The sequence below is a fragment of the Saccoglossus kowalevskii genome, chromosome 2 (genome assembly GCF_978046115.1).
Source record: "Saccoglossus kowalevskii chromosome 2, keSacKowa6.1, whole genome shotgun sequence".
Classification (NCBI taxonomy): domain Eukaryota; kingdom Metazoa; phylum Hemichordata; class Enteropneusta; family Harrimaniidae; genus Saccoglossus; species Saccoglossus kowalevskii.
Window position 1 is genome coordinate 16,126,354 of NC_140642.1, and position 26,577 is coordinate 16,152,930.

The 26,577-nt window shown below is 37.4% G+C and overlaps 2 protein-coding genes across 12 annotated transcripts in view; both read left to right on the plus strand.

The window, feature by feature from the left end:
• LOC100329070 (Meis homeobox 1) overlaps window positions 1-7,329 on the plus strand; it is a 45,911-nt gene extending 38,582 nt beyond the window's left edge. For 5 of the 11 annotated variants that reach the window (XM_085492087.1, XM_085492091.1, XM_085492092.1 and 2 more), the window contains exons 10-12: window positions 327-466; window positions 2,281-2,376; window positions 4,092-7,329. In XM_085492087.1, the coding sequence (XP_085348213.1) occupies window positions 327-466; window positions 2,281-2,376; window positions 4,092-4,387 (532 nt within the window). In that variant the 3' untranslated portion in view covers window positions 4,388-7,329. Of the gene's footprint in view, window positions 1-326; window positions 467-2,280; window positions 2,409-4,091 lie in introns of all 11 variants that reach the window. The other 6 variants (XM_085492113.1, XM_085492132.1, XM_085492109.1 and 3 more) reach the window with 5 other exon arrangements.
• Window positions 7,330-15,768: 8,439 nt separating this feature from the next.
• LOC100373454 (uncharacterized protein CXorf65-like) lies at window positions 15,769-21,645 on the plus strand. Its single transcript, XM_002730667.4, has 2 exons — window positions 15,769-16,133; window positions 20,591-21,645. The coding sequence occupies exons 1-2, from the start codon at window positions 15,992-15,994 to the stop codon at window positions 20,884-20,886; spliced, it is 438 nt and encodes a 145-aa protein (XP_002730713.1). The 5' UTR covers window positions 15,769-15,991; the 3' UTR covers window positions 20,887-21,645.
• The last annotated feature ends 4,932 nt before the right edge of the window (window positions 21,646-26,577 follow it).

Below are 26,577 nucleotides of genomic sequence, written 5' to 3' on the forward strand. Positions count from 1 at the left end.
TTGCTGTCGTTATTTGTCGACATAATGGCTATTTGCCAGTGTATTAGCGTTTGATGTGCTTGCTCGGTGACATACATGGAGTGAAAATACTCTGCAGCTAATAATTTCAAAAGCTATTTTCAAATATTGATTGCATAATTATCGTTCGCATATTACAAACAAAAGACAAGGATGAGGGGGAAAATGTTTTGAAGAAACGATTGTAATAAGCAATGATTATATTTTCTATATAAAATAATTAATATCACTTTAAGTGTGTTTTTTCGTAATGAAGTTGATTGAATATTTATTTGGTTTTCATTTTTTCTTATTTCTTTCTTCTCCAGGTTTATAAATGCTAGGCGGCGTATTGTGCAGCCCATGATCGACCAATCAAATCGAGCAGGCAAGTCACCTGTAGTAACTGTTTTCAAGTCACGGAGGCGTAAGTCATCATCTAGTCAGTCACCTGGGGGTCCCTCACCTGGTACGTTGGACTGTTGGTTATTCACTCCAATGCTAGTAATGTTTCCCTCTGACAGCTGGCACAGCTGAACTTTTAGATCTATTTTTATCCGCAACTGAAAAACCCTCCTCCCCACATTTACCCCGTTTCTTTTTCTGATTTTTAATCTTTCGTTTGTTGGCCATTTTGATCCAAAACGAGTGAAATACATTTGAAGCTTAGTCGGCTGTTTGGTACCAGGCAAAGGGGGATCTGGTGGTCTGCCTGGCAGTTTAAAAAACTCTATGACGACTGGGATGATGTTGTTTTTGTTGATTGTTTGTTTACACATTGTGGTTGTTATAAAAATTGCACTTTTTTTGCCTCGTTTTTTGTCCCTGATATTGGTGATGTATACTGCAACAGGGAGAATAAATGTATAGGGAAAATGTCTTCTCATCGCAATAGCTTTTTTTTTTGTGACGACTCTGTCTTTGTATATATGCATGCGTGTCTATATGCGTGCGTTTATGTGATGTATTAAATCTATAAGAACCTTAGTATTAAACTGAGCTAGCCAAACAGGAGAGGCAGAACAGAACAGCAATCATTATCACTCCACGGTTGTTAATATTATAACATGAAGCTCTTGAAAGGGTGGGGGGGGGAAATAACTGAATAAGAAAATGAAATGAAAAATTCAATACAAGTCATATTAACTAAGACATTAACAATTTAGAGTTGATACAGCGATGGTGACGATAGCTTTGTTTAGTTTGACATGATTCTGTGCAGCAACAAATGCTTTCTTTAACAAATGTCATCTATTCCCTGGCCAAGTCTGGGGGGAAATAAACTGCCTTTTTGGCTTCTCCCATGGTGGCTGCATGCCGAATAGCTTCTAGACGATTCTGAATTAAAGACCTAGGCAATTTATTATGCCATAACCGAACATCCATTTAATGGATGTTTCAACCAGCCGCGGCAGGGCTAAAAAAATGCTTTAATTTGCTCTAGTAGGTAGCATTAAAAAAAAAACACCATGATTCAGACTGCTCATAGTGTTGTGGTTGCATGTATGAACACAAGCTGGTCAGTGTCTGGGCAAGACTGTGGCCCAGTTCGGCTAGTATTTCTTCCACACCCAACCTTTCAATGTATTTAGGCTAGCATACTTTAAATACACACAACAAAAAAACATGGGGACAGATTGATAAATGATTTTTCTATGCAAATTAGTTCTGCTGTTAGTTCTCTGGTACCGAGCGCATTAAGACTTTAGGAGAGGGCGCTTGCTAAGATGATAAAAAAAACTCAGAGCTAACTAATTCCAGAAACTGAAAGTGGCCTGTTTTGAGAACAAATGACAAAGCCAGGAAAAAATATTGAAATTATCTCAATACATTTTATCCGGTGTACACAATAAATTGAAGGCAATGTCTTGCAGTGAGCAGTTGTTCTCTCTATCTGTATTATTAGTATTGTAAGAGTGTCAATATGCTGTGATGTTATATTAACTCAGTTGTTGTCTTGACTTGCTGCGTTATGTTCTGTATTGTAGCCCAAGGGGTTGTCTTAATGGTACATGTTCCCAGTGCTTTCTCGTCACTATAATGAATTACTAGTTTGGCTCTATATTAAGCTGCACTTTATTGTACAGCGGCGCATGTGATTTTTAAACACCCCCAGTTTTGTCATGTATTGCATGCTTACTTAATGGTTATACTTGGATTCTGATAACTGTTCTGGTATACTTTTTTGTTTTGTTTTGTTTTTGCCTTGTGACCACTGTAGATGACTTTTTATTTTATTTTTCAATGTTTATATATATTTTTTCAATTTCTTTTGGATTGCAGTGGGTGCAGCGGGTGCGCCGACGTACAGTCCCGAAAGTCAAGGTTTAGGTGGTTACATGATGGATACACCGCAGCCTATGCATCTTCGCCAACCTGGTAATGATTGTGACAATCAACTCTATTAAAAGGTTTCTAGTCTTCTCTCTCCATCCATCCAATTATTCTGCTATTTTATAATAATTATAATGACAATATAATGATAACAGTTATGATAATTATAATTAATAAATAAATCTCCTTGCAGCGCTTAACATTCCACTTCATTTTTCCTCTGTTTTTTGGGGTTGGTGGGCTACGTTTGTAAAATTCTTTTTGTAAGACAGTAGCATCATTTCACAGTCTGGAACAGTTTTTTTTTTTTTTTTTTTTACAATCTTTCTTCTTCTTGGGTGGTGGTAGTGGTGGTGGGACGTGCTCGAGCAAGAGAAAAAAGGGCCAAGAATTGTTACTAGCTAATCAGTATTTGTTGTCCAATCCTGCTTTATAATCTCATACCAACTATTTTTTTTTTATTTTGAAAATATGCTACTCTGTACAGAATTCATCAAAACTCGTCTTCTAAGGGGCTATATTTCATGGAACTCCCCTATGCATACATTTCTATTTCCTTACAAGAGTTGTCCACATTTTAAGAGCGTTTCCTAGCGTAATTCCAAGTCATATATATAATCAATGGTTTGATGTTGCATTCATTGGCGAGAGAAGGACAACAAAAAGTAGTGGTTAAAAGCCTTTAAAAATTTAACACCCCCCTGCAGGCCTTAATTTGTGTATTATATGACCAGAGACAGAATGGGGGGAAGCCATGCTCGGGAGGGTTTTTTTTTTTACATCTGTAATGGTGATTACCAGCAAAATGGATTAGCTTTAGATTTTATTGGCCTGGCATTGCTGTCCTGCCAATCTTACTTTGTGATGGGGTGCAGATATCCGACCTGAGTTCAAGGTTTATTAAAGAGCTGACTTTTACAGTTACTTTCAGCTATTAAAGAAATGGAAATTATGCTGGCTAAATTAGATTGCGTTTCAGCGCTACATGGGATTGCTATCACCGTCATAATGCATGCCAACCCTCGGGCTAAAATAGATCAAAGCCGTGGATTATATGCTGAAACGCAGACAATAGACAATACCTAAGTGATAGTAAATTTATTAACAGTGGAAATTGACAAATGACATTTATGACGTAGAGAATTTGACATTTGTCTGTACATTTTTGTTTGCATGTCCTTGCTTGTTTTATTTTCGTTATGTTTTTTTTTTTTTCTGTGTGCGATTCAAGTCACTGTGGCCCACTAAATTCATATAAAACTGCTTAAGAACTCACAGGTGCAGCTGGTAAAAATATACCTGCTGACTGTAGGGGGTACTAGGTAGATATTCAAGCACAGGTCGGATTTAAAAAAAAAAAAATTATAGTGTAGAAGAGTGAAAAAATGAGGTAGTAAAAAAAAAAAAAAAAAAAAACGTGAGGATTAAGTTCTATCATAATGATACATGACTTAGCATTTGCTGGATTGAACTACTGACATCAGTCTGTCTTCTCTGCCTGCCAATCATTCCTCTTAATATGCTTCTGTCAAAGGATGCCTTCCTGTCGTCATGGTAACTGTCTCATGATAAATTATCTTTTGACTTCCACTGTTCTGAATATTTCCTTCTTTTCTCTGTAATAATGGTGTGGTTTAAGTGGCAAATTGAGGATTAATTCAATTCTTTTCTAGTTGTTCGATGAAAAAAAAATTGACTTCATATATAATCATTTCTCATATATGTTTTTTCTCTCCTCTTGTTATTTTTTCTCTTTCTAGGAACGCAGGGCATGCCGACAGATATGATGTCACAGTCAATGTCAATGTCAATGCCGATGTCAGGAGGGGGAGCACCCACTTATTCCCACTCTCAGATGTCCCACCACCAGCTTCATCCGCAGGTGCATTCGCAAGCCATGTTAATACCCGGTCACCCCCACGCCATGATGATGGCGCATCCAACCCACCACCCTCACGGAATGTCCGGTCTTCAATCAGCTCAGAGTCCGCCTTCATTAATGAACCCAGGGGATATGAACTCACAACAACCCGTCATGGATATACACACTAATTAACACAGGACGGCTTTATTACAATTCAATGATTATCACCGTGCCAATGCTTTCAGTGTTTTTTTTTTTATTTAATCAAGATTTTATGCAGATCAGCCTCACTTAATTTGAATATGCGCCGTTTCAGACAAAAATTTACATCTGTAACCGGTAGTGTCAGGCTTTCACTCACATTTAAACTCTTTCCCCCCCCCCTCCCTATAAAGTGGATCAAACCACCCAACCTATAAAGCAAGTGAAAGTTCTGAGACTGTACCAAAATTACAAGGAATACAGGGTGGGAGGCTCGAGCTGCAGAAGCCAACAAAATAAAAATAAAAAACAAACTGAAAACATTGGCTCGGTATAATCCATGTACATATACTTTGTGCTGCATTCTGTAGGTAGCTTCAAGCATACAGTGAACAAATCAACAAGACAATGACGCAACAGTGCAAAGTTTGATTGCAAGGTTACGCTTTCCCATTCATTCGGGAAATCAAACAGGTTTAGAGCCAAAGATCGCCGCATTTTATTGAAATGTACAATAAACTTTATTCTGAGTGTCTTGGATGCTCTCTTGTGTGTATTAACAAACAAACAAACACCCACCTACTTGTGTTATTGTATAGCTGTACAGTTTGTTGATTGGAGTATAGACCCTGTGAGGGGAAACAAACTTTCGAAATAAGGGTATTTTTGTCCAGTTCTTTGATATAAAAGGAATGGATCCAACAATTAATAATACATTGCTAGGGTATTTTTTTGGAAAACCATTTCATGTGCTTCAAATGTTTATTTTTGCTGTAAAATTAGTAACACACAATCCTTCTGATGTTCATTCTGAATGACAAGGAAATAGTTTTGTCATTGTATTTCTGCTTTGCAAAAATGGATTCTGATTGACTGAAAAAGCTGCGTTTATCCATCCCACCTGTGTAATGTACATTCAAGAAGCATTCCCCCTCCAATGAAAAGACAAGAGTTGTTCAATCAATTTTTCTGACGAGTACATGTACAAATGTTTTTGTTTCGAAGCCCTGATAATTATAAAGTACTTTGAATAAAGTATTTTAAAAGTAATATAAAGTACTTTCAATATGCCAAAAATCCATGGCAGGGTAATTTTAACTGAAAAAAGGCCAGTTTTTGTCTTTCTGATGGGGCGGGGGTTTAACTAAATTAACAAATTGATCATTTTTTATGTAAATTGTTTAGTAGTAGATATTCTGTGTCATATTAGATTATTCAGTGTCCTGTATTTTTGTGCATTTTTTGTATTGACAAAAAGTACAAGTCTCTTTTTGTTTATCTATGTTTTTGTTTGTTTACATCTCTTTAGTAACTGAGCAACAGTCTATGCAGGAATAAAAACAACTGCTAGGTATATTTTTCTTTGCTCCACTAATGGAAACCTGGCATGGAATGGTGTGTATCACATCTGAAGACCGAATTCAAATTCATCTAAAAACAAAGATAAATTTGTCTTGCTTAATTCATTCAAATGATTGACCCTTGAACAATAGTACCTAAACTTTTATCTATTCTTGGGATGAATATCTGCAGTTTGCATCTTAATTTTGAATAGTTCAAGGTTTAAAGTTCACAGGGTCAAAAGTAAACTAGTTCCCAAATTTGTCAGGTCATTAGATTTGTAAAATTAATTTTTGAAATCGTTTTTTTTTTCCTTTAAATGAGCAGCCAGTTGACATTTCTTGAAATCCTTAATTTTCAAGACTGATCAGTAAATTTCTTCTCACAATTTATCAGATAAAATTTTAAACTTTGAATTCACAGACTCATAATTTTGATTACATGTAAAATAAACGTAAAATGAGTCGAAAAGTGCAATCTGTCACCACTAACTCGTACTTTTCAAAACTGCCAAAATCTTTCTTTAAAAAAATCAATAGTGTCAACTCTACTAATGTTTAGTAAGTAAACTATAATCATCAGTACTTTTGGTCTGATCTGTTAAATTTGCAGGTGATATAACCATAGCGACAAGAGACAAAGCAAGATAATTGTTAACTGGCTGTTCAAATGTTTATTGCTCAGTTACATCTTATTTTGCAGATGTAGATTACTTGACAAACATTTTGTGTTGTATAGATCTATAAACTATATGTACTTAAAACAGTCCGCAATACCCCCCCCCCCCCTTTCCAGGTCTTTTTTTCTACCTGCCCTGTTTTCTCATATTTGCCATATTTCACTGTAACTGGAAGAACAAACTTTTTTTTCCAAAAATAAACTCTGTTTTACCTCAATGCTGAAGAGCATATTTTAGTCAACTTTTTATTAGGGTAGTAAAAATGTGAACTGCATTTTGACATTCTGATGATGCGTGGAGACAGTTCTATGACTTGAGGAATGAAATACAAACAAACAAAATAATTTTGTGTAACAAACTGTAAGAGGCTGCCAATGTAGCTTACTAGTGAGTCATTTTTAGACCACCTCTGGTCACCACGACAACCAATCAAACACTAACAAGAGATGAAACTGTTCCTTTTTAAAGCTTTTATTATAATTTTAAATCTAAGATTTTATATACACTTCTTGAAAAGGAGATACGGAGATATATATACACACTAATTATTTGTATTGTATTTTATTGAAATTATCCTATTTTCTTTCCGTTTTATTTCCTGACAATCTCCACTGCGGCAACTGTTTCTGCTACCACCCCCTCTTCTCTCTCTCTCCCCATGCTTTTTCAGCACATTTCAAATTTGACTTCATTTTTTAGAAGTCCTCGGTAGGAGAACTGCACAAAGTCGCAATATAGGTACATTTTTATTTTAGTTTTATTTGTCGTCCCCCAGCAATTATATTGTCCACCGATCTTTTTTTTTTGTTGCAACTATTTTGCATTTTGTTGTTTGTAAAATGCAGGAATTTGTAAATGAGAACAAAAATCTATTCTAATTAAAAATTATTTGATTTTTGCCGCAAAAAATATACATAGTTTGTCTTGTGAGTTTGTATTGAGTTTTATGTGTGAGAGTCAATGAGCTGGAGAGGTCAGGTGTGATGAACGCTAAATACGAACATCTCCCAACCCTAGTTGCTAAATACTGATAGTAATATTTGGAATTTATTCTACAAATGTTGTTAAAACAATGAAAATTATGAAAAAAACAACAATAGGAATCCGGTATATTTATATAAATGAGTGTGAAATATTCGCTTCAGTCAGTGTTGACTTAATTCCAGCTGCGTCTCGTGTTGATGTGATCCGTAAGTTCTGGGTTGTTCATTCCATACTGACCACATGATCTGCTTTTCCAAGGCAGTTCGTTCGTTTTGGAGAGAGGTTTGGAAAAGACTTGGTTTATAGTCGTGCAAATAAGAGAATTCCCTATATGAGTAATGTACTGTCTGATATACCTACTACCAGCATATACTGGGAAGTTTAAATTGTTTTTTTTTATACGTACTCGAATCGTGCCTATATATTTTCTCGCATTTTTGGGGTTGGTTTGTATTATATATATACACACAAGTAGATTTTCTTATTGTAGAAAGGGATTCCTAGTCTGCACAATTGTTTTTTTTCCGGTGTCCACTATAAAATACCAGCATCATAGTACACGCTGCTACGTGGATTGACAACGAGGGAGTCGACTTGTCGAAACAAATCCACGTGTGTGCGGAATCACGTTTATACTTGTATGAGTTTTCCGGCTAAGCTGTAATTTATTAGAGCGATGTATAATTGTTCTAGGCAAATTAAAACATCCAAACTCCTGTCCCACACGTGGCAAGGTCTTCAACAGTTGTGGGAACACTCTGGATTTACCTTGGGGATGTTGGTTTGTCGCGAAATAATTGTTTTCAACTATTTGTATACCCTTAAAAAATATCGACAGCTCGCTTCCCTTTGGCCATGATGACACACGGCTTCAGTATTCACATGTATTCGCAGGACACCTGCCTTCCCTTGGGTAATGGTGATATGTGACATATACATGTGTACAACTATATACAAGTCATGTAGGACCATGCATAATAATATCTTTCATTTTTAAAATTTTATTTACAAACGTCGTATGTGAAATATAATATGAAAACAAATCGAAATGATAATGTTAGCCATAAAATCGGGTTGGAGTGGTGTTATTGGGTATATCAAGACACGCAGACATTTTTTGTCGTCAGACAAAATGACTGGAACCACAGTCTGTGGCGCGTCTGGTTTTATAGTCTTTACATGTAAGTTATCTTAAATGATTGTTATACTACACGACGTGGTGACACTTTATTACCGCCACTCTTCCCGCGTAATCGTTACGACATTAGGACAATTGTCATTATCATTATTTCATCCTATCGCGATCTAAATTGTTTTTTGTTATTAGATAATCATAACGATGAAAGAATTGTTCTTACAACATTTGATGTGCTGAGTGAATGCCAGTTTGCATTACACTACTCCGTAATTGTCATGACGACAATTTATACAAAATTAGGATCCTTTCAGTTTAAAATGTTTCAAAATATTATGCCAACAAATTTATTTATGAACAATGAGCCCTACCACGCGGAGTCGACGGACTGTTGTTTTTTTGTGGAGGTGAGAATGAAACCTGGAGTTGATTTTTCATACAATTCTGGAAGGGATTATTATGGAGAGGAATAAGAATTGTAACATATCTCAATCCGCACTAAATTAATGTGGGTGACAAAAACTTACTATTTTACTAAATCTTCACTGTAATTAACTCTATTATTTCACCCTTCATCTTTATAAATATTTGTAAAATTCACAATTAAAACTAAAACGAGAGTTTTATATTGGCCGATTGAATAACGTTGGAACGCTATATATATATACATATATATATACATACATGTATATATGATTCAATATAAAACAACAATGAAAACACAATAACACGAAATTGCTTAAAATGCATTATCTAAACAATTCATATCTGCGTGAAATAAGAAGTTGGGTTGAGCTTGGAAGTAAGTGTGATGATACAGTGATGAAAAATACGAGTTTTTAGATGAACAAATATTCAGTGTACAGTGGTTCCATATATGTTTTCACCTTTAATTATTTAATTAGTTCTCGGGCACCCCACATTATACTCGACGTCACAGGACTCATTTGTTATGTACGATGATTTGTTGTGATTGTTTTACTAGTCCTCCCTGCTTTGAGTGTATGTAATGTATAGTCATTGGTGAATAATGTGACAACATCCCAGTGAATATATTCACATTGTTATGTACACTTCTATTCGGCATATCCCATATACGTATCTTGTAACTGAACTCAAACCTGAAAGTCAAATATAACCATGAAAATGTTAATAAAACTGTCAAGTTCCATTTTTTCTCAGCTTTATGTGTATTGACATACAAGTTGTATTTCATGCAATTGCGTCCGACAGCTAGCATATTGAGTAGCGGTCACATTAAAAATGAAGACGACGTCAGCCCCCCCCCCCCCCCCCCGTGTAAAATGTGTACGACTCGATGCGTGCATCGTAACCATGACATGCAGTAATGTATAACACGAGGTATGTTTTAATAAACATAATAACGCACGAAAACGAGAGAAAGCGTCACTCTACTCCCAACTATTGCAATTAAACTTAAAATGTCAATTTTACGCGTGATGTCGGTTTCAATTAAACCCCATACTCTCTGTATGACAAGTTCAAGTTGGTCGGGGGAAACTGATTTCTAGCGGTCTGTATTACTATATTTAACATGTCCTATTCCATTGTTAAGCTGTCAATTTTCAACTGTCTTTTATTGCATATTTATTCTATAAAACGCTGAAAGTGCTGGAGTGGGCCATCCTGTCATTTGCTTATTTGTATTTTAGTGGGGCACATATTTGGTCGGCGCTGATGCTTTATGTATTTACGGTCAAACTCTTAATGTACGGTTTACCCGAACCAACCTTTGATGTGATCGCGGTGACAAACATTAGTGTCGATAGTTCGTACACCATGTCGAAATCTGCTTACTTTTTATCAAGATAAATTACATCATTGTGCCATAAACTTCAATGGTTTAGTGGAAGAGATTGCTGCAGTTGTCATGGAAACAGGGACATTTTATTGTCGCTGGTCACGGTACACTCAACCATCACCCGGAAAGTCTACGCTATAAAAGGAAGAGGGTCAACAGATCAAAAAAATGCCGTTGACAAATACGACTGTGTTTTATTATTATATTGGGCCCTCTTTTTTTTCAGAAATTCGGAATTTGTTTCATCTTCGCGATCTGTAAATAGTAGTGTTCAGCGTCTAGAACAGCAGTAGACGCCTACACACACTCTGGGAGGCCAATTCTAACTCCTCCCAATTATATTGCATCGCCACATGTGGATGTCCCTCCCTTATTCTCGGATCTTGATCTCATCCCTCCTATTTCAAACCATGGTGACATCAGTGTCTCTTGCACCGATGAAATTTACTGTCGACGCGTTTCATCTAACTCCCGTACCATAACACACACAATTCGCACAGAAAAAAGAGTGTGTGTACACAGGCATATATCAGTAACAGAGGTGGTAATTTAATTTAAACTATTTATTCACTATATTTACGAGACGTGTCCATTTGTCCCAACAAAAGAACGTCGATCAGAGACCATAGTATCCGGGAGAGTTGTGTCGTGCTGAACATCGAAGGGCATTAAGAAGTCTTCCGTTTTACATCGAGCGCGATAATTGCGTGATATTGACACATAAAATTAGTCAAATAAATCCTCCGGCACAAAATATTTCTCCGATGTTATTTTTAACACAAAGTGGCTTTTACGTAGTGCTTTGAGGTCCTTTCTGTCATCTGTTATCCTGTCTGTCACGTGCGCATCACGGTGAATTTACCGCAGGACCGGTGTTGTGACGAACGCAGACGTAAGGATTGAACTTCGAACGGTGATTTTAGAAAATGTTTGAAGTGGGCGGTTTCAGTACTTAAAAAAAACGATTGTGCCTCCGTTAGCCAACGTTTAGTGTATTGGTATGTGCAGTCCGATCTGTACGGATTGCAACGGAGGGCGAAATCCCCATGACAGTTCATTTGCTTACTGGTAGTTTGATTCATTGATAACAACTTGGGTTGAACTTGATAACCGTCGACATTGCAGTGTTTGGTATAATGCTTAGTTAAAACTAAAATGTCGTATAAATAAAATAAAGTAAAATAAAATAAATTGAATGTCCCCACATATTTATTCATGATGGAAACAGGACAAAGTTTTTTTAACGAAACTAACCGACGAGAATTTTCTAAATTTGACAAACAAATTTACCCCTCTGAAATGATGAAAATACTAATATTTCCTGTTCTGTTGTATATGTCATCTGTTGAAAATCGTTCGTTGTCTGTAAATATTTATATCTATTTACCAGTCTACTGCGCCACTGTGTCAAAGATACGATGAACAACGTGGTGTCCCAGCAATGTAACAACATAGTTGGCCTCAAACGCATCCTTGTCGAGCGGCGTTTACCCGACCTAGTTTCTGCACACTGGGACCTACCGATTTTTACCACAGGTGCCTGTCGTCGATTTATCGATCGCTTAATGCCCAATTTGCGGTCAAAGACTTGTTAGCGGCTGTAGGTCACACTGCACTGACTGGAACTAGCGTGGATGCGATTCATTAAAAGTTATAATACCGGATCAACGACACCCAGGAAACGGTAATCCCCTTTGAATTTAAAACACGCGATCGATAGAATGTAAATTGTTACATTTATTCTATTAAATCTACATTTCGTGCAGATCAAAGTCTTCTCAAACGTACCAGTTCATGCTTGGTGCAGGTTTTCACTTTCATCCGAACGTCACGTCATCGTGATCTCCGGTGAGAATCCGCTGATTGTCTGCATAGTGATGGGTAACAGGTGTTCTTTAACAGCACACCAGTATCTAGCGCTAATAGACATATTGTAGTGTCAATCCTTCCCCAGATCTACAATTCTATTGAGATCGGTGATAAAGAAGTGTCATTTCTGAAGACGGTGTTGTGTATTTCCGAAATGGACACCTTTGAGTGCGTAAATGCTGTCCTCATCATCATGACTCAACGATCTAAAGCCACTCAAGACATGTGTTAGACGGATTCATACTCACGGTAATTCGATCTATGTTATTGTGGGGCAATTCAATATACCATCACCCGTGGAATAAATAAATATTGTCCCAACCTTTAATTTTGTCTTCAAAATCAGTGTTCTATGTCTTCTAGGGGATAGGAAAGGGTTGTATTATTTTGAAAACTTAGAAAAAATATAGTATCACGTGTATATTTATCTGTAATTGATATTATTTGCAATAGTGTTGCTAAAATACCAAATCGTGCATTGAAGCATTTTATAGTAAATTAATACTTTATTTCTCACACTAGCGAAAATATTGAACATATTAGTGATTCCAGGGAACTTAACAAGGGTTAAGAATTTCCCCCACAATTACATCACTTCCACAGACCGGCGGATATCGCAAGCACTCACTACTTTTCGCCGATAAAGATGCTTCTGTTTAAAAAACTGAGAACCTGAAATAACCAAGCATTAACCATTGTGAACTGACAGAATAGTAGAAATGTTCTGATTGACGTTTTAATTACTCCAAAGTACGTGACACGGATTCAACCCGTCAAATACGCTTAGAAATGCTTAATTTATCCTCTTAGTTTCACTTTTGTCATGCAAATAAAAATAATCACGTTCTAGTAGTAATAAATATTTCAGATATTTAGACTGATTATACAAGTGTTCAAATTTTTTCGAGAAACCTGAATTCCTATTATTGGTGATTGTGGGAGTGTTAACATTGGTTTTAATACCTCGTAGATTACATCAGTACATAACACGTCCAACAGAACTGCAATACATTACTAGGAATTGGGATATATCCCTCATATGAAAGAAACTTTAAATGATGTCATATTATGTTTTCATAATATGAGATCCGGGTCGTGGGTTAACCTACAATCCTGTGAAGGGGTGAGACACAGTTGCAACCGGGGAACTGAAACCGCTCACGTGCATAAATGATAGAATCGTACTCCGTTATCTCGATTTTATCTGTTTATAGAGATACTGAATACTAGAGTGACAATAGAAATGGACAACAGTGAAGTCAGAATGACATGGGGGTACTGCCCCCTCCCCCTCCCACCTAGTAGAACACTAGCAGGTGCGTTTGATCCTGTCTAGCGGCTTTGGTAACCTCTTCGCCTTTCCTGATAGCTCTCTATACACCTGTTTGCTTTACCTTGTTCGCCAACACATACAAATTATATACACTCACTGTAAAGGGATATTTCAATAAAAGACTTTCCTAGTTGCTAATTAACTTTAATTAATTAAATGTTCAGACTCACAGGAACGCGGAATCGAACAATGTTTCGGTTACGACTGTTTGGGGACCCCCGTACTGCACGTCGCTCACCGTGGTAGTAAATCAGTCTTGGAACTTGCCAACGTTCACTTACTTATCGTAGATAATTTACTGGCAAGGCTGCGTTCCGCAATGTTTTTAAACGTCCCTGTGTACACTGAATGCTGATTTCCAATACTGCGTCGTCAAACTTTACTAACTATTGAATCAAGTCGGGGTTTAAAATATTCTATAGGATTATAAAAATGCATAGAAATTATTCATCATTTGAAAAAGTAATCTTTGTATGACGTTTTAACATCAACAGTCGCGTAACTTCGGTGGAAGGCCGAGATACGGCGATTACCAATTTATAGCTAACATAACTCTGGTTTGAATTGAACGAGGAAGAGGAGTGACGTTTTTATTTCATCGGGAGTTGTAGAACAATACTATTAAACATTATTCAAGTCAAATGTGAATTATGGCCGCGTCGTCGGCGTGCGCGGCCTGCTGCTGATCCGACATGCTGAGCGCGTTGTTTGCCAAATAGTATAACGTTTTATCGTTCAAAGAGGAATGGATCGTGAGGATTTTTTACTGGGGTTAATTGCTATAATAATAGTACGATATCCGACGGTGAAACCCATTACCATAGCTTGTGAGAAAAGGTTTTACCTACATGGAGCGATGAGAGAGAGACATAGCCAGCGGCTACGGTACCATCGATCAGTAAAGATCGTAAAGAATATACGACAAGCATGTAACGTAAACCGAATGTTAAACAACTTCACTAGTCGACGTCTTACGTTGCCGTGAACGACAAATTGAACCAACTTGTTACGATGTAATGACTGAAATTATTTATTTATTTCACTTCGACAACAAATGTAATAAATACATACTAAGTATCCTGGAAGTCGGCATATTGGAGTTGTTGGTATAAAAAAAATACATTTAGAAAGTTTATCCAAGGATAATCAGTCAATGAGGTAATCGCATTGTTGGGGGAGGATGGACAGGAGTGGTTGCAACATATACTATGGCTGTACTAGGGATCTTTGAGTGTATGTCGACAACATACGACTTACAACGTAGTGACCATTATAACTTTTATAAAATACGCACCAATTCGGTTGCTTTAACTGATCCATATCATTGTTACAATATGAATATACACCATAACAAGAAAGGCAGTCATTGCACGAGAAATAAACTTAAATGTTCGCCTTCGCCTCATTACAAAACGCAACATGCTGCGGATGTACATTCCGTATGATTCACCGAATACACCAAAATAACAATTTCAAAATGTTCCGTTTACTCCGTTTTTTTTTTCCAACAAAAAAATAAAATCTTCAAAGGATGCGAGCTTTTTGTTCATTGGTTAAATACACAACCAAATTATACCGATGGGCAAACTAAGGCCCACACGCTTAATTGGTTTCTAAAGAAGATAAAAATAAAGAAAAAGTTAATTTAGAAAAAAAGTAACGAGTTTCGGTGAGTGACGGTAGGCACCTGGCGCGGCGTGTTTCCGCCTTGACAATAGTGGTCTCTATATATTACCAACTTAGTGATACACGCAATTAACTTGTGTTTACGCTACGACAAAAATCACTTGGAACTCCTCGTCCTGTTGCCAAAACACAACCACAGTGCGATGATTTTCAAGCAACATTCATAATTTATAGTTTCAAGGTTTAGAATTAATGATCTTCACAAATCGTAAATTGTCTTCTGAATTAGCTGACTTTGCTAGTAAATTACGTGTTTATTTTTTTTCGAAGATATTATCTAGTTTGTTAAGAATTCAGTCGAAGTTCAACGTCTCTTTTAAATAAAGATGACAGCCTCCTCGTGGTATATCACTGAGATGTCAGCTAAACCGGCTATATAAAGTAGAGCCGAATGGATGATGAGGTCTCTATAGAGACGGGCCACTACACGCTGTCAACACGGCCATTGTCCCCAGGATAATAGTAACGTAAACAAGGGGCAAATAGTACTGACGGAGCTTTTATTTGAACCCTATCGAAATACCAGTCCTATGGAAACAACCACCACCACTGAAACCCCCGCGTTTAATATCTGATTTTTGAATAATTCTCGGCCGAATTGTTTCCACTTAAAGTTACGCGGTACCGTGAACGCTTCGACCGTTGGTAGGCAACTGCTTATAGTGGTGTGCCAAACAAAGGGGCGATGAACTGACCGTCAGCGTACAACAGGTTGTTTTGAGTGAGCAAGGTCCTTTATCGCCGCTATGTATATAACAGTGAAGTTCGGTTCTAACCAGGCGCTGTTGTTTAATCCTGCATGTGCCGTCGTCAATCTTTTGACGAATATCAAGGCGAGATGTGGCTACGCCGACACTGACGTCATGCTCGATCTTTCGGACGAGACAGGTAAAAATTAAACACACACTTGGGTATGTTTTGTTGCGTTGCTACCAACGCTATGGGCGTACTTAGGGAGCCAACCCATCATGGCGGCCACTCCTAATGGGTCCATTTGTTGACGACTCTGCTTCACTATACACTGACAGAGCGTTATTTTAACAGCTAGGAAAGTCAATTAACAAAAAGGGGGGGGGATAATTAAATTCTGAAGTCCTGGTCTAGAATCAGTTGTGTGACTGACTGTGTATGGCCCGTTTATTGTCATAAATGTGGGGTTTTCAATGCGAGTCCGTATCCGGATAATATCAGAGTGTAAGCTTACCGGAGGTGACATGCCTTCTTCGCAACTCTGCAACTCTATTAAGATGCAAGTTGTTTTTTGAGCAATATCCGATTGCCCGGGGCTAGAAACTATGGGGTGCCGCAACGAATAAGTAACACGGTTAGAAAAAGCACGTAGTAATTTGGAAAATTCCACGGTTACCATTGTAGGGTCGCAAGAAAAAAGAAAAGAAAAATGTTTCAGTACAGTTGTAGTCCATATTAGACGGAATTAGTTTCATGCCTGGCCGCCATCGAATAGATTAGGGAAAACAGCGACAACATTCTTGCGCAGGGAAAAACGAGTTGCCGTGATGTGTGCATGCAGTAGTTCCATGTACATTGATCGCAAACATAAACCATTCATACGTCCGCATTGAAGGAGACGAGGCGCTATTGTTGAAGGTGGCTACATCTATTGATGTGCTGCCTTCGAAACAAATGGCTAGGCGATTGAAAAGTAAAACACAGCAAGGACGACTGGGCCATGATAAAACCTAGCTTTCACAAAAACTGACACACAAAAGCGTCCGTGTTTGTGTACGTGCTGACATGTTTAACCGCTTTAGCCTGACCGTTGGTACACATTAACTTGGCTGTTATCGCCACAAGGCGACCAATAGAGCACGTAGAACTGTACATTCAATACTCAAACACCAATCCAAGTTAATCAATTGGATACGGGTTAAAAATAACCAACACGGCTGTAAATGAAACAGACATTCGCGTCAACGTTTAAATACAGCAATGAACATATAGACTGAAATCCGCGGGGTGGGAAATATACACCACAGCAAGGAAACCCGAGACTTTTGCGTTCTATTCACGTGTTTGTTGAACAAATATAAAAACAACACTCAGATAAGAAACACCCTCTTAATTAAAAGTTAATGTTTTTATTTACGTGTAGATAAAGTGACCGTTACAATTCTAAACTCGGCTATATGCAGCAAAAAAACAAACACATTACAACTTTGTTTTTTAATCCAGATTATCTGAATACATATTGAACTTGTGTCCTTTAGCAAAAACTGGTTCGTATGCACATGGAGCTAGGTATGCACAAATACAACCGAAGTGTGGATTCTTTTTACACCGCTTGTTAATTAAGTGTGATCAATTTCACTCTCCGTGAAGCATGCACGGCCGAGCTATTGAAATCATCGCATTTGATATCGACGTCCTCTAACGTTGTAGCCACCGTTTTTTACCCAGTCTTCGACACATACAAAAGCGATCGATTAACTTATTTCCCTTCCACGCAGGATATTAATAAATAATCACACAAAAGTCGTGGCGCGAAAATGGAATGAAAAAAAAGAAGTTTGCGTTTAATATTTAAAATAAAAATCTTGCATTTGTTGTTGTGTATCTCTCTCCATTTGATGGTGCACTCACCCCGCTAGGAGTTAAGCCGGAAAGTCACGAATTATAATGCGCTTATACCGGTCATTATTAAACGCTATAATACAAGTAATAACAGTAATGTAGTCTCCCGGCATCAACTCACACACGGGGAGCACTTGGGACAATGTATGAAAAGAAAAAAAATATCAATTATTTATGCTGTTTTAAAATTTCATTCTGCTATGGATTTGAATGTACTAATTTCATGCAACATTTGTATAGAACGCGCTGTTTGAACCCTGGGTGATGGGACTGCGTGAAGATACAACTCTGAAAATGGATAACTCGGGCAGAGATTAAGCGTGGATACCGTGCCCCGGGAGATAGCGTTACTCTATTGAAGGAAAGAGAAAAAGAGGGTATAGGCTGGAAAACTTACAATGAATGAAACAGTAATCCGTTTATAGCAGAAAAAAATAGTGTGCCCCCTCTCCCTGTCACCGCAGGTCTGACTCATCGATGTTGCATAGAACACTCTTATAATTCGCGTTAATTTAAACGAGCCAAGCTACTATAACAATGATACGATATCGGTTGTACTGAACCAAGGTGCAATGAAGTTGATATGATGTCGGCACAGGTGACTCTACCGCCGCAGTCAGCGGGCGATACTCGGCTGGTGGCAACACAATCACCGGTGTCGAGGAACAGACAGTGTTGTACGTAGATCGTTGTTCGATGCAAACAAAACATTAAAACCAGACTTTTCGTGTATTTGTGATATCTATAGCGATTAATATCAGATTAATGTTGTGAACATAAAGGATTAGTCATGTTTAGCACACTCGAAGATAACATTGATTAAAATTCGACGTAGGACTACCTAAAACTTGAGACTTTACGCGATGTTCGAATTATGTTTTCTTCTTACCTCTGTATGTACCTGAAAAAAATAATTTGACAAAATGAATTCCAACAGAACAAACCTACGAGTAGAATTATTCGAGACAGACAGACAGGCAGACAGACAGAAAGACAGACAGATTTACATATCTACGGTGAAAAAATGAAATTTTTTTGGCGCGAAATCTGATTTAAAAAATGAAGAATGGCATGACTTTGCAATATATTCATTGCACTTTGCTAAATTTGGCTGTTGTGTACTGAAATTGATGCTGAAACGATATGAACAGCAGTCGGGCCAGGTGGTCGCCTTAGCACTGGGCCAGGGCAAGTGTTATTAATGCTGGTATTATTGGAGACTCGGGTATATCGTCACATTCTACAAACGTGTCAGTTCCTTATTCACATCAATCAAAGTTAAGCCGCCTTTTGATCTTATTGAAACACAAAATACCGTAATTTATGTTTCACTTATGAAAATTGGGACGAGGGAAAAAGCTCAAAATTGCTTGCAAAATTGAAAAATTGTAATTTCAAGAAAATTGCAACAAAGGACAGTTTAGAGGTGTGAAAAGAGAATACTTCCGTTTCTCGTAAACGGAGGAAAATGTCGAAATACAAAAAAAGTGATAAAATCGCGTATATCTAATATCGTTATCAAACACCCCGGATATTAATTTGAAATAGTCCTATTGTTTTGTATCACCAACCAGGCTATTTTACGAACTACGAAATAGTACACTAAAACACATATTCGCAGAATTAGCAGCCTTAACAATCTTTGCTATTTGGAAACCGGAAACGAATTATACACAGGAACGAGGCCGGGGACATCGCGTTGTTAATTGGAGTTGTAATGAGAAGGAAATCCCAGCGAATTTATCGTCATTGTCATACACTTGCCCCGGTCTGGAAAAAAACTGTAGACAAAAAATTTAATTCCTGATTATTAAACATAAAAGTGATCAATGCTTTGTACTGATAACTACTAAAAGTGGCGTATCGCATGGAAGCCAATTCTGATATGGATTTTTTTTTTCGATTTTGCGTTTGAGAACCCAGCATTGATTGGTAGGAAAAGTAATTCCTTTTTGTCTGGGGACAGGGTAAATTGCTGGCAGTGGGCGCTGTACTGTCATATTCATCTACATTACACGAGTACGACACCGGCTTGGTAACTCCCCGATCCCGAGCATCGTTGAGGTCAAACGGTCAAGACGAAATCTCTCGGCCCAGTGTTGTAATAATGAATTTCAGGTTATAATGAAAAAGAGTGCTTGGAGATTGACAGGATGAATTTCGTGCAAATTGTTACTATTGACTTCCATGGTGTATTATTGTTAAACCTGTCACTCACCGTCCGCATTGAAGCAGTTAGACATCTATTTTGGATTTCCGATATTTAGCCCAAGTCGTATTTTACAAATAGACAATATTACTCGTCCCTATCTCCGTCTTTGCTGTCATTTACGGTCAATTCCCACGTCGCACGCATGATTTAATACTGTCGTCAACATATACAACTTTCGGCGAACTCTTAAAGAGCTGCGATCTCGTTTGAGAGCTACAACTTGACATTAAACAAACCCTTAGTCTTCAAATTGGTAAAAAGACTGATCAACATAGAATTAATTAAAAGTACCACATATAGCTTCAACGGTTAAACAATGCGATTCTGAGACCGCTTTCAAATATACCTTTCACATTTAATAATTGATTCAAAATGTTTTTGGATTAAAGTTCATGTTCGGGGCAGTATCAATAATACCACTAAGACGCCAACATGATATTTCGACCTTTCCAGCAATAATAGCAAAGTTGTTAGCAAGGGGAGGATTTACACCCAAACTTGTACCATACAATATCATGTACGTGTGTATGTTTTTTTTCAGGATTGGTCAAGGAACTGGACGCCCACCGCAGTGATTACGCGGACAAACACCTGGATGCCCTAAGAACTTATATATTGGTTGAGAAGCAACACGTACCCCCCGAAGAAGACGATGCCAAGCATCCGATACACTATAAGTATGTGCCACTACTGGAAAAATGCGAGGACCTGCTACCTGATTATAAAGTACACGTGGCTAACCACCCGGGTCTGATAAGTAAAAATAAGAAATCTCCGGCTCTTAAGCGGAAAAAGCCGAAGCGACCACGAACGCGCCACGAACCTTCGCCGTCGTGATAGCTGGAGGAGTTTTCCACTGAGGGGATAGCTGTATATTACGATTTCAACTTTTGAGAATATAACGGAAGTTAGAAGAAAGGTTATGGAATAAACCAATCTACACATCAGACTAATGTTCGAGTCATCTTAGCTCAAATAAGCTTATTAACAACATGTATACTTTAACGAAGCAAATGTGGCAACAAATGATTATTTTTTGAAACTAATAATTTTTTTATTTTTTATTTAAACCGAAATTTGTCTTTGTTCCTACCATTTTAGAAAAAAAACTAAAAAAGTGTCTGTTTTTCCGATGCTTCCACGTGCTCTGTGGGAAGTAAGTTTCATACAGTACGTATTGTTGGGGATTCAACTATCACCGTGACAGTCAGTTTTCAACATCTGAGGAGAAAACAAAATAAGAAAATTAAACTAAGAAAGACAGTTGGTAACATATATAAATCGACTCATCTTGTTGTTTGCGAGCCCTGGATTGGATGTCCCTATTTACATTTAACAGTTTGTCAATTTCATCGAGTTGACCTCGTATGTTAATATATTAATCTGTATAGTTCATAATATTACATTTCGCGAAAATCAATTTAATCTTAAACAAATTTCAATAAATCTAATTACGTATGAGATACACACATTTCAAGAGCCTCTCATCAGCAAGTCTATTTTAAAATATTAGGCGCAAAGAAAAGTCACAAAGCATCTGTTTTGTTTTTCTTTAAACTTAGAGTCGTTAAAATAAAAGGTCACTTTAGATAACAACCGCGACGTTCATTTTTCCATGATTACCACAATTATCAACTGAACGGTGTCCAGCATTGTAGGTGGTGTAATGTATGTTCAATTTAAAAGCTTTAAAGTGAATACTAACACATCACCACTTCTTCCAAATACCAACAATCGCAGCGCTAAAAAACGACCATCATCATCAAAATCCAATCTCGTTCAAAAGTGAAATGAATAAAACATTTCGTGCCGTCGCAATGAAAACGCAATTAATATGCGTAACGATTAACGGCGCGGTAACGTAGTCGTAATAATGATATTAGATATAGTAATCGTCAATACAGTGGTAATTAAATAGACATGATGAACCCGCTGGTTGGGAACGCAGAGTATGGCATCGATTTCATTTACCGCGACCCGTATCACTCGGTGGTACAGAGAATGTGCTTAGTACTCGCAATGCTAAAATAAACGTGTTTTCAGTATTAATGCGTCGCATTGAGTCGAACTTATTTTTTTTAAAAAGCAGTTTACAGATTCATAAAAATGAATTTTGAAGTTAATTTTGAATGAAATAAACATTATTGAGGATTTTTGTTGCAAGGTAACTTTTTAATAAGAAAATGAGACCAAATTTACACATATATACATTTCCAGTTAAACTATTATGTGCAACGGAATTGCTATTTTAGTTTTATTAACGACAACATCATTGATTTACGCAATGTTTACAGAAATAAATTAACTTGGATTTGTTTTGTTTTTTATATTTAAGAGCAATATTAATTATCATTATTTAATTGTTTAATATTACACTTTGTTTGATCGTTGTTTGATAAGAGGTTACTGATTTTGTTTTGTTTTTGGGCCCGAGAGTGTGAATAAACGTACACTACATGTGTGTTATTGGAATTAGCAGACATTGTATTATATGCGGCCAAACTTTTCAAATGTTTTATTGCTGCTTCTAATGAAACAGAACATGTAACTTCATTTTTCTGAGAATGATCAGTTCTAGAAACGCAGATCTTTATTTTTGACTCACTGATTCAGTAGCCATGTACTTCAATACATTCCGTTTTATGTACTAGTACCGTCCACTTTGTTTTGTGATTAACATTGAGTTATTGAGCAATGTATATATATGCAATGTTATAATCCCTGTTTTACCTTCATGCTACATCTATACACTTTGTGATTATGTCGTCAGAAGTGTATATTTTTAATAATCAGAATAAAATAATATTCTTATATTCATTAAAATTGCTGAACACAATACGATATTTGCGTTGGTTACCCGGACCTAACAGCTGAGATGCCAGGATATATGCACACCATGTAATTTAGCTGGTGTATCTTCACATTTACATACGCTGCTAGAGAAATACTCTATGATACGCTCACATCTGCAGATGAGTATGATTTTTATGTTGATTTGTATATTATTTTAATGTACAAATACTTTGGGCATTGTAATTCTTGATTGTCGTTTCTGTATTACAGAATTAATTGTCGAAAATCGAAACCGGGATGTTTTTTTTCCTTTTTATGGGCTAAAAAACTACATGTGTATCGAAAAATAGCGTGAAAATTGTGTTTACATCATATGTGATAACTATTGATGGTATTTTATGTCTTGTAACAGACCAAGCTTTGAGTCAGAGCACATGATTGGTCAGTTCAGGTAAGAGAACAATCAATCAAAGTTGTCTACTCTCTAACGCTTTTCATGAATTACACTTTTGGTAATTGTCCTGGTCGTTTCCGTTGTTCTGTTTAAAATAACTGTACCACGTGACAACTAACTGACAAATTCAAAGTATCCGGGTCCCTGGTTCCAATGTAAACGTCACGTTATATCATATCGGTTACACAAGCAAGGAACAACATAGACAGGAAGTATGCGGAGTTTGTAATGAATTCCTGCTCACTGCGCAAGTGCATCTGGTGCTGGCTGAAATACCGTACGCCTTGGGGGTTTCTTCATTTCTTTCTCGCTCTTATTTGGCGCCTACAAAAATAGATAACTATCTTTTCTGAGCTGTCGAGGTATATTACGCAATTGCTCGCGAGATCTCGGTGATTCGACAACTCGTCTGGTAATTATTACAATATTACCGCTGCCATATTCCATCAAATCCTACGTAATGAATAGTGGCATATCCGTCTGTCTCGAACATAAAATAAAAATATGACGGATATTGAATAAACTCCTTTCGCCAACTTTTATATATGAGGTATGATGACAAGATTTTTTTTTTTACAAACGCAATAAAAGAAGTAACTATCATTTCAAGAGGAAACACTAACAAAATTAAATTTGTCAAGAATGCCTGACAGATGTGATATTGGAATAAAATAAATGTGATTTAAAATTACGAGTTGTTCGGGATATCGAGCCATCAATATACTGCACAGATGTAGAACACAGGGGTGCCTGGATATATACTGGCATAGTACACGTGGATGACTGAAAATTCCGACGTGTACCTTATATTTAGGTAGAAATAGCAAATATAGAAACAACATTTGTATATGCGAGTTACGATTGTCGGCACTCGGGTTACGTGAGCAAATACAAGTTTTCCATGTACTCATGTTGTACTGTACCGAGTTTAGAAGTCAAGACAAGTTTGAATTTCCGGAACACCCATGCACTCCCTGTATTCATTGAGCTGTGTTTGGGGGGGGAGGGGGAGGGGTGTTTATCTGCCATTCTTACTATATACAGAAGCCACACGGTATAGATAAGTTATCACAAAGCATAAAAAAACATCGGGGTATATTTTTGCGTACCAATTAAATGAAATGACTCCACATATCCGAAAACTACCGAAAAACACGCACATATTAATCTGTCATTCGGTAAATCTTCTACTCAAGCGTCGCCGTAATGAACATATAGCCTGCGTCACCGTTATCCGCAGCCACGAATGTCTGATTCATGTGCGGCTTATTGGGCTACTGTGTCCGTGCATGCTTATCAGCGAAATTCTGCCACCACGTCTAATTAACGAATCACATTGCAATTTTTGATTGGTCACGTTGTGGAAATCAAAACAAACGTGCATGTCAGGAAAAAAAGTGACCGGAAAATAGATCGGAATTTGTATATGAGTCCGTTCGACGAAAGATTCGTGAAAAAAAGAAAAAAAAAATTAGTCTAAAAGTGGTGTAGGGTTTCACGTCGAAAGTAAACTTGACATTATGAACAGAAAATGTTTTTGTGTTATTTACTCATATATCATGTCATTTGAGCGGAGGCCATTCCTAATTAATCACTGCCGAAGTAATCATCATCATAACGTAATTGTACTTTCTATAAGATCAGTGAGGTTCGCCGACACCGAGAGATCGAAATGTTTTTCGAGGGATCAACGTCACATGACCTATCTAATAACAACATTCTCAGTTTGGTAGGAATAGAAAAAGTTTATGATTATAAATAGTTCGATGTTGTTGGCAAGACAGAAATATTTAACGGAGTGAAAATGAGTTCTCGCTTAATGAACTTCCAATAAAGAGCGCACAGACTTTATTCAAGTAAGTAATCAATTAGCGGCAAAAGCAACGTCATAATTCATTGTTTTACTACCAAGCAATAAAAATAGTGGAATTTGAAGTTCAAAACCAAGGGAGATGGTGGTTTCCGTATCCAATGGAACATTAAACGCGCTAAGGTAGTGTAGCATACGTAAATATTAAAAATAAATATATATATACTATTTAATTAAAAACACCGATGAGGCGGAACCGTTCTTTTTCTTGGACATCAAAGGCAGTTAGTTTTATAATTGAATTTGATAGCTGGAAATATGCGTTATTAATAGTAAATTAAAAAAATAGTTATGACAACTGACGAGGTGCTAAAATTGAGTTTGGATTGTTGAGGAATATGAAAAAAAGTAACCCGCATAAAGCAATAATTGGGTAGTATTATATGAAATGAACCACCATATATTGTGTGTCGATATCACTACCCCGAGGACCTTTTTTACTTGGACTTCTGGGAAAATAAGTATTGGTTTCTCGGTAATTATTTGAAAACTCACAATCTGTCAGTTTCTGTTCATCATATTTCGTGTAGAGGTATCGAGTTACCTTCGTAGGACATCACATCATACCAATGCAGGTCGAGCGTTCAGAGTCTGCCCGAGAAAAAAAAAACGCAGAAAGACCGGCGCTAACGGCAAGGAAAAACCGCAAACGTGGAAGGCAATTTACGCCGAGTCTTCTGAAGTAGAAAGTACAATTTCCTCCGGCGTTAGGCATTCGTGGTAACGTCGAAATGAAAATGCTTTTATGATTAGTTATGTCGAATTAGGGCTAGAATACACAACCTTAATGTACTCTACTCGGAGACAGCCCAGTGAAATGTACTACAGTCAGGTGGTGCGATGTGATGGACAGGTGGAATGAAATGAAACGCATAACTTTGTTAACACACCCTCGTATGTCGCTGGGTCGTGTTGAATATTTCTCTGATTGCGGTTACCAATTTTGTCAATAAATCTGTTGCAATATACAAGTTCTCCTTGTGGCGGGGTTAGGAGGTGTTTTCGGTCTCATAGGGACACTTGAACAGAGTGGCATTCGATTATAGAATTATTTCAAATCCACAGACATTTGGGATAGCCGCCAGCCAACCTTGGCTCCACCTGAAACCGACAAGCGTGAAATAAAATGATGAACGCCGAAATTCCCCGATCGCGTTCGATTCTTACGCTTCTTTTGGCAGCCCAAAGACAGGTGTAAGGTTTGCTCTTGCTCTAATGTAGCGTGGCCTCTCTTTCAGCTTTCATACTCCCCGGACAGAACCGCAGAACGTTCTTCCATGATCAGCCTCTTCTAAATAAAACCATGCAGGTGAACTAGAACGAGCGACGCGGCCGCCGGTGCGACACAGCCATCATCCGCCCAATTTTCGCCATTTCCGGTGTGTATTACGATGAGTTCACATGCGTATTC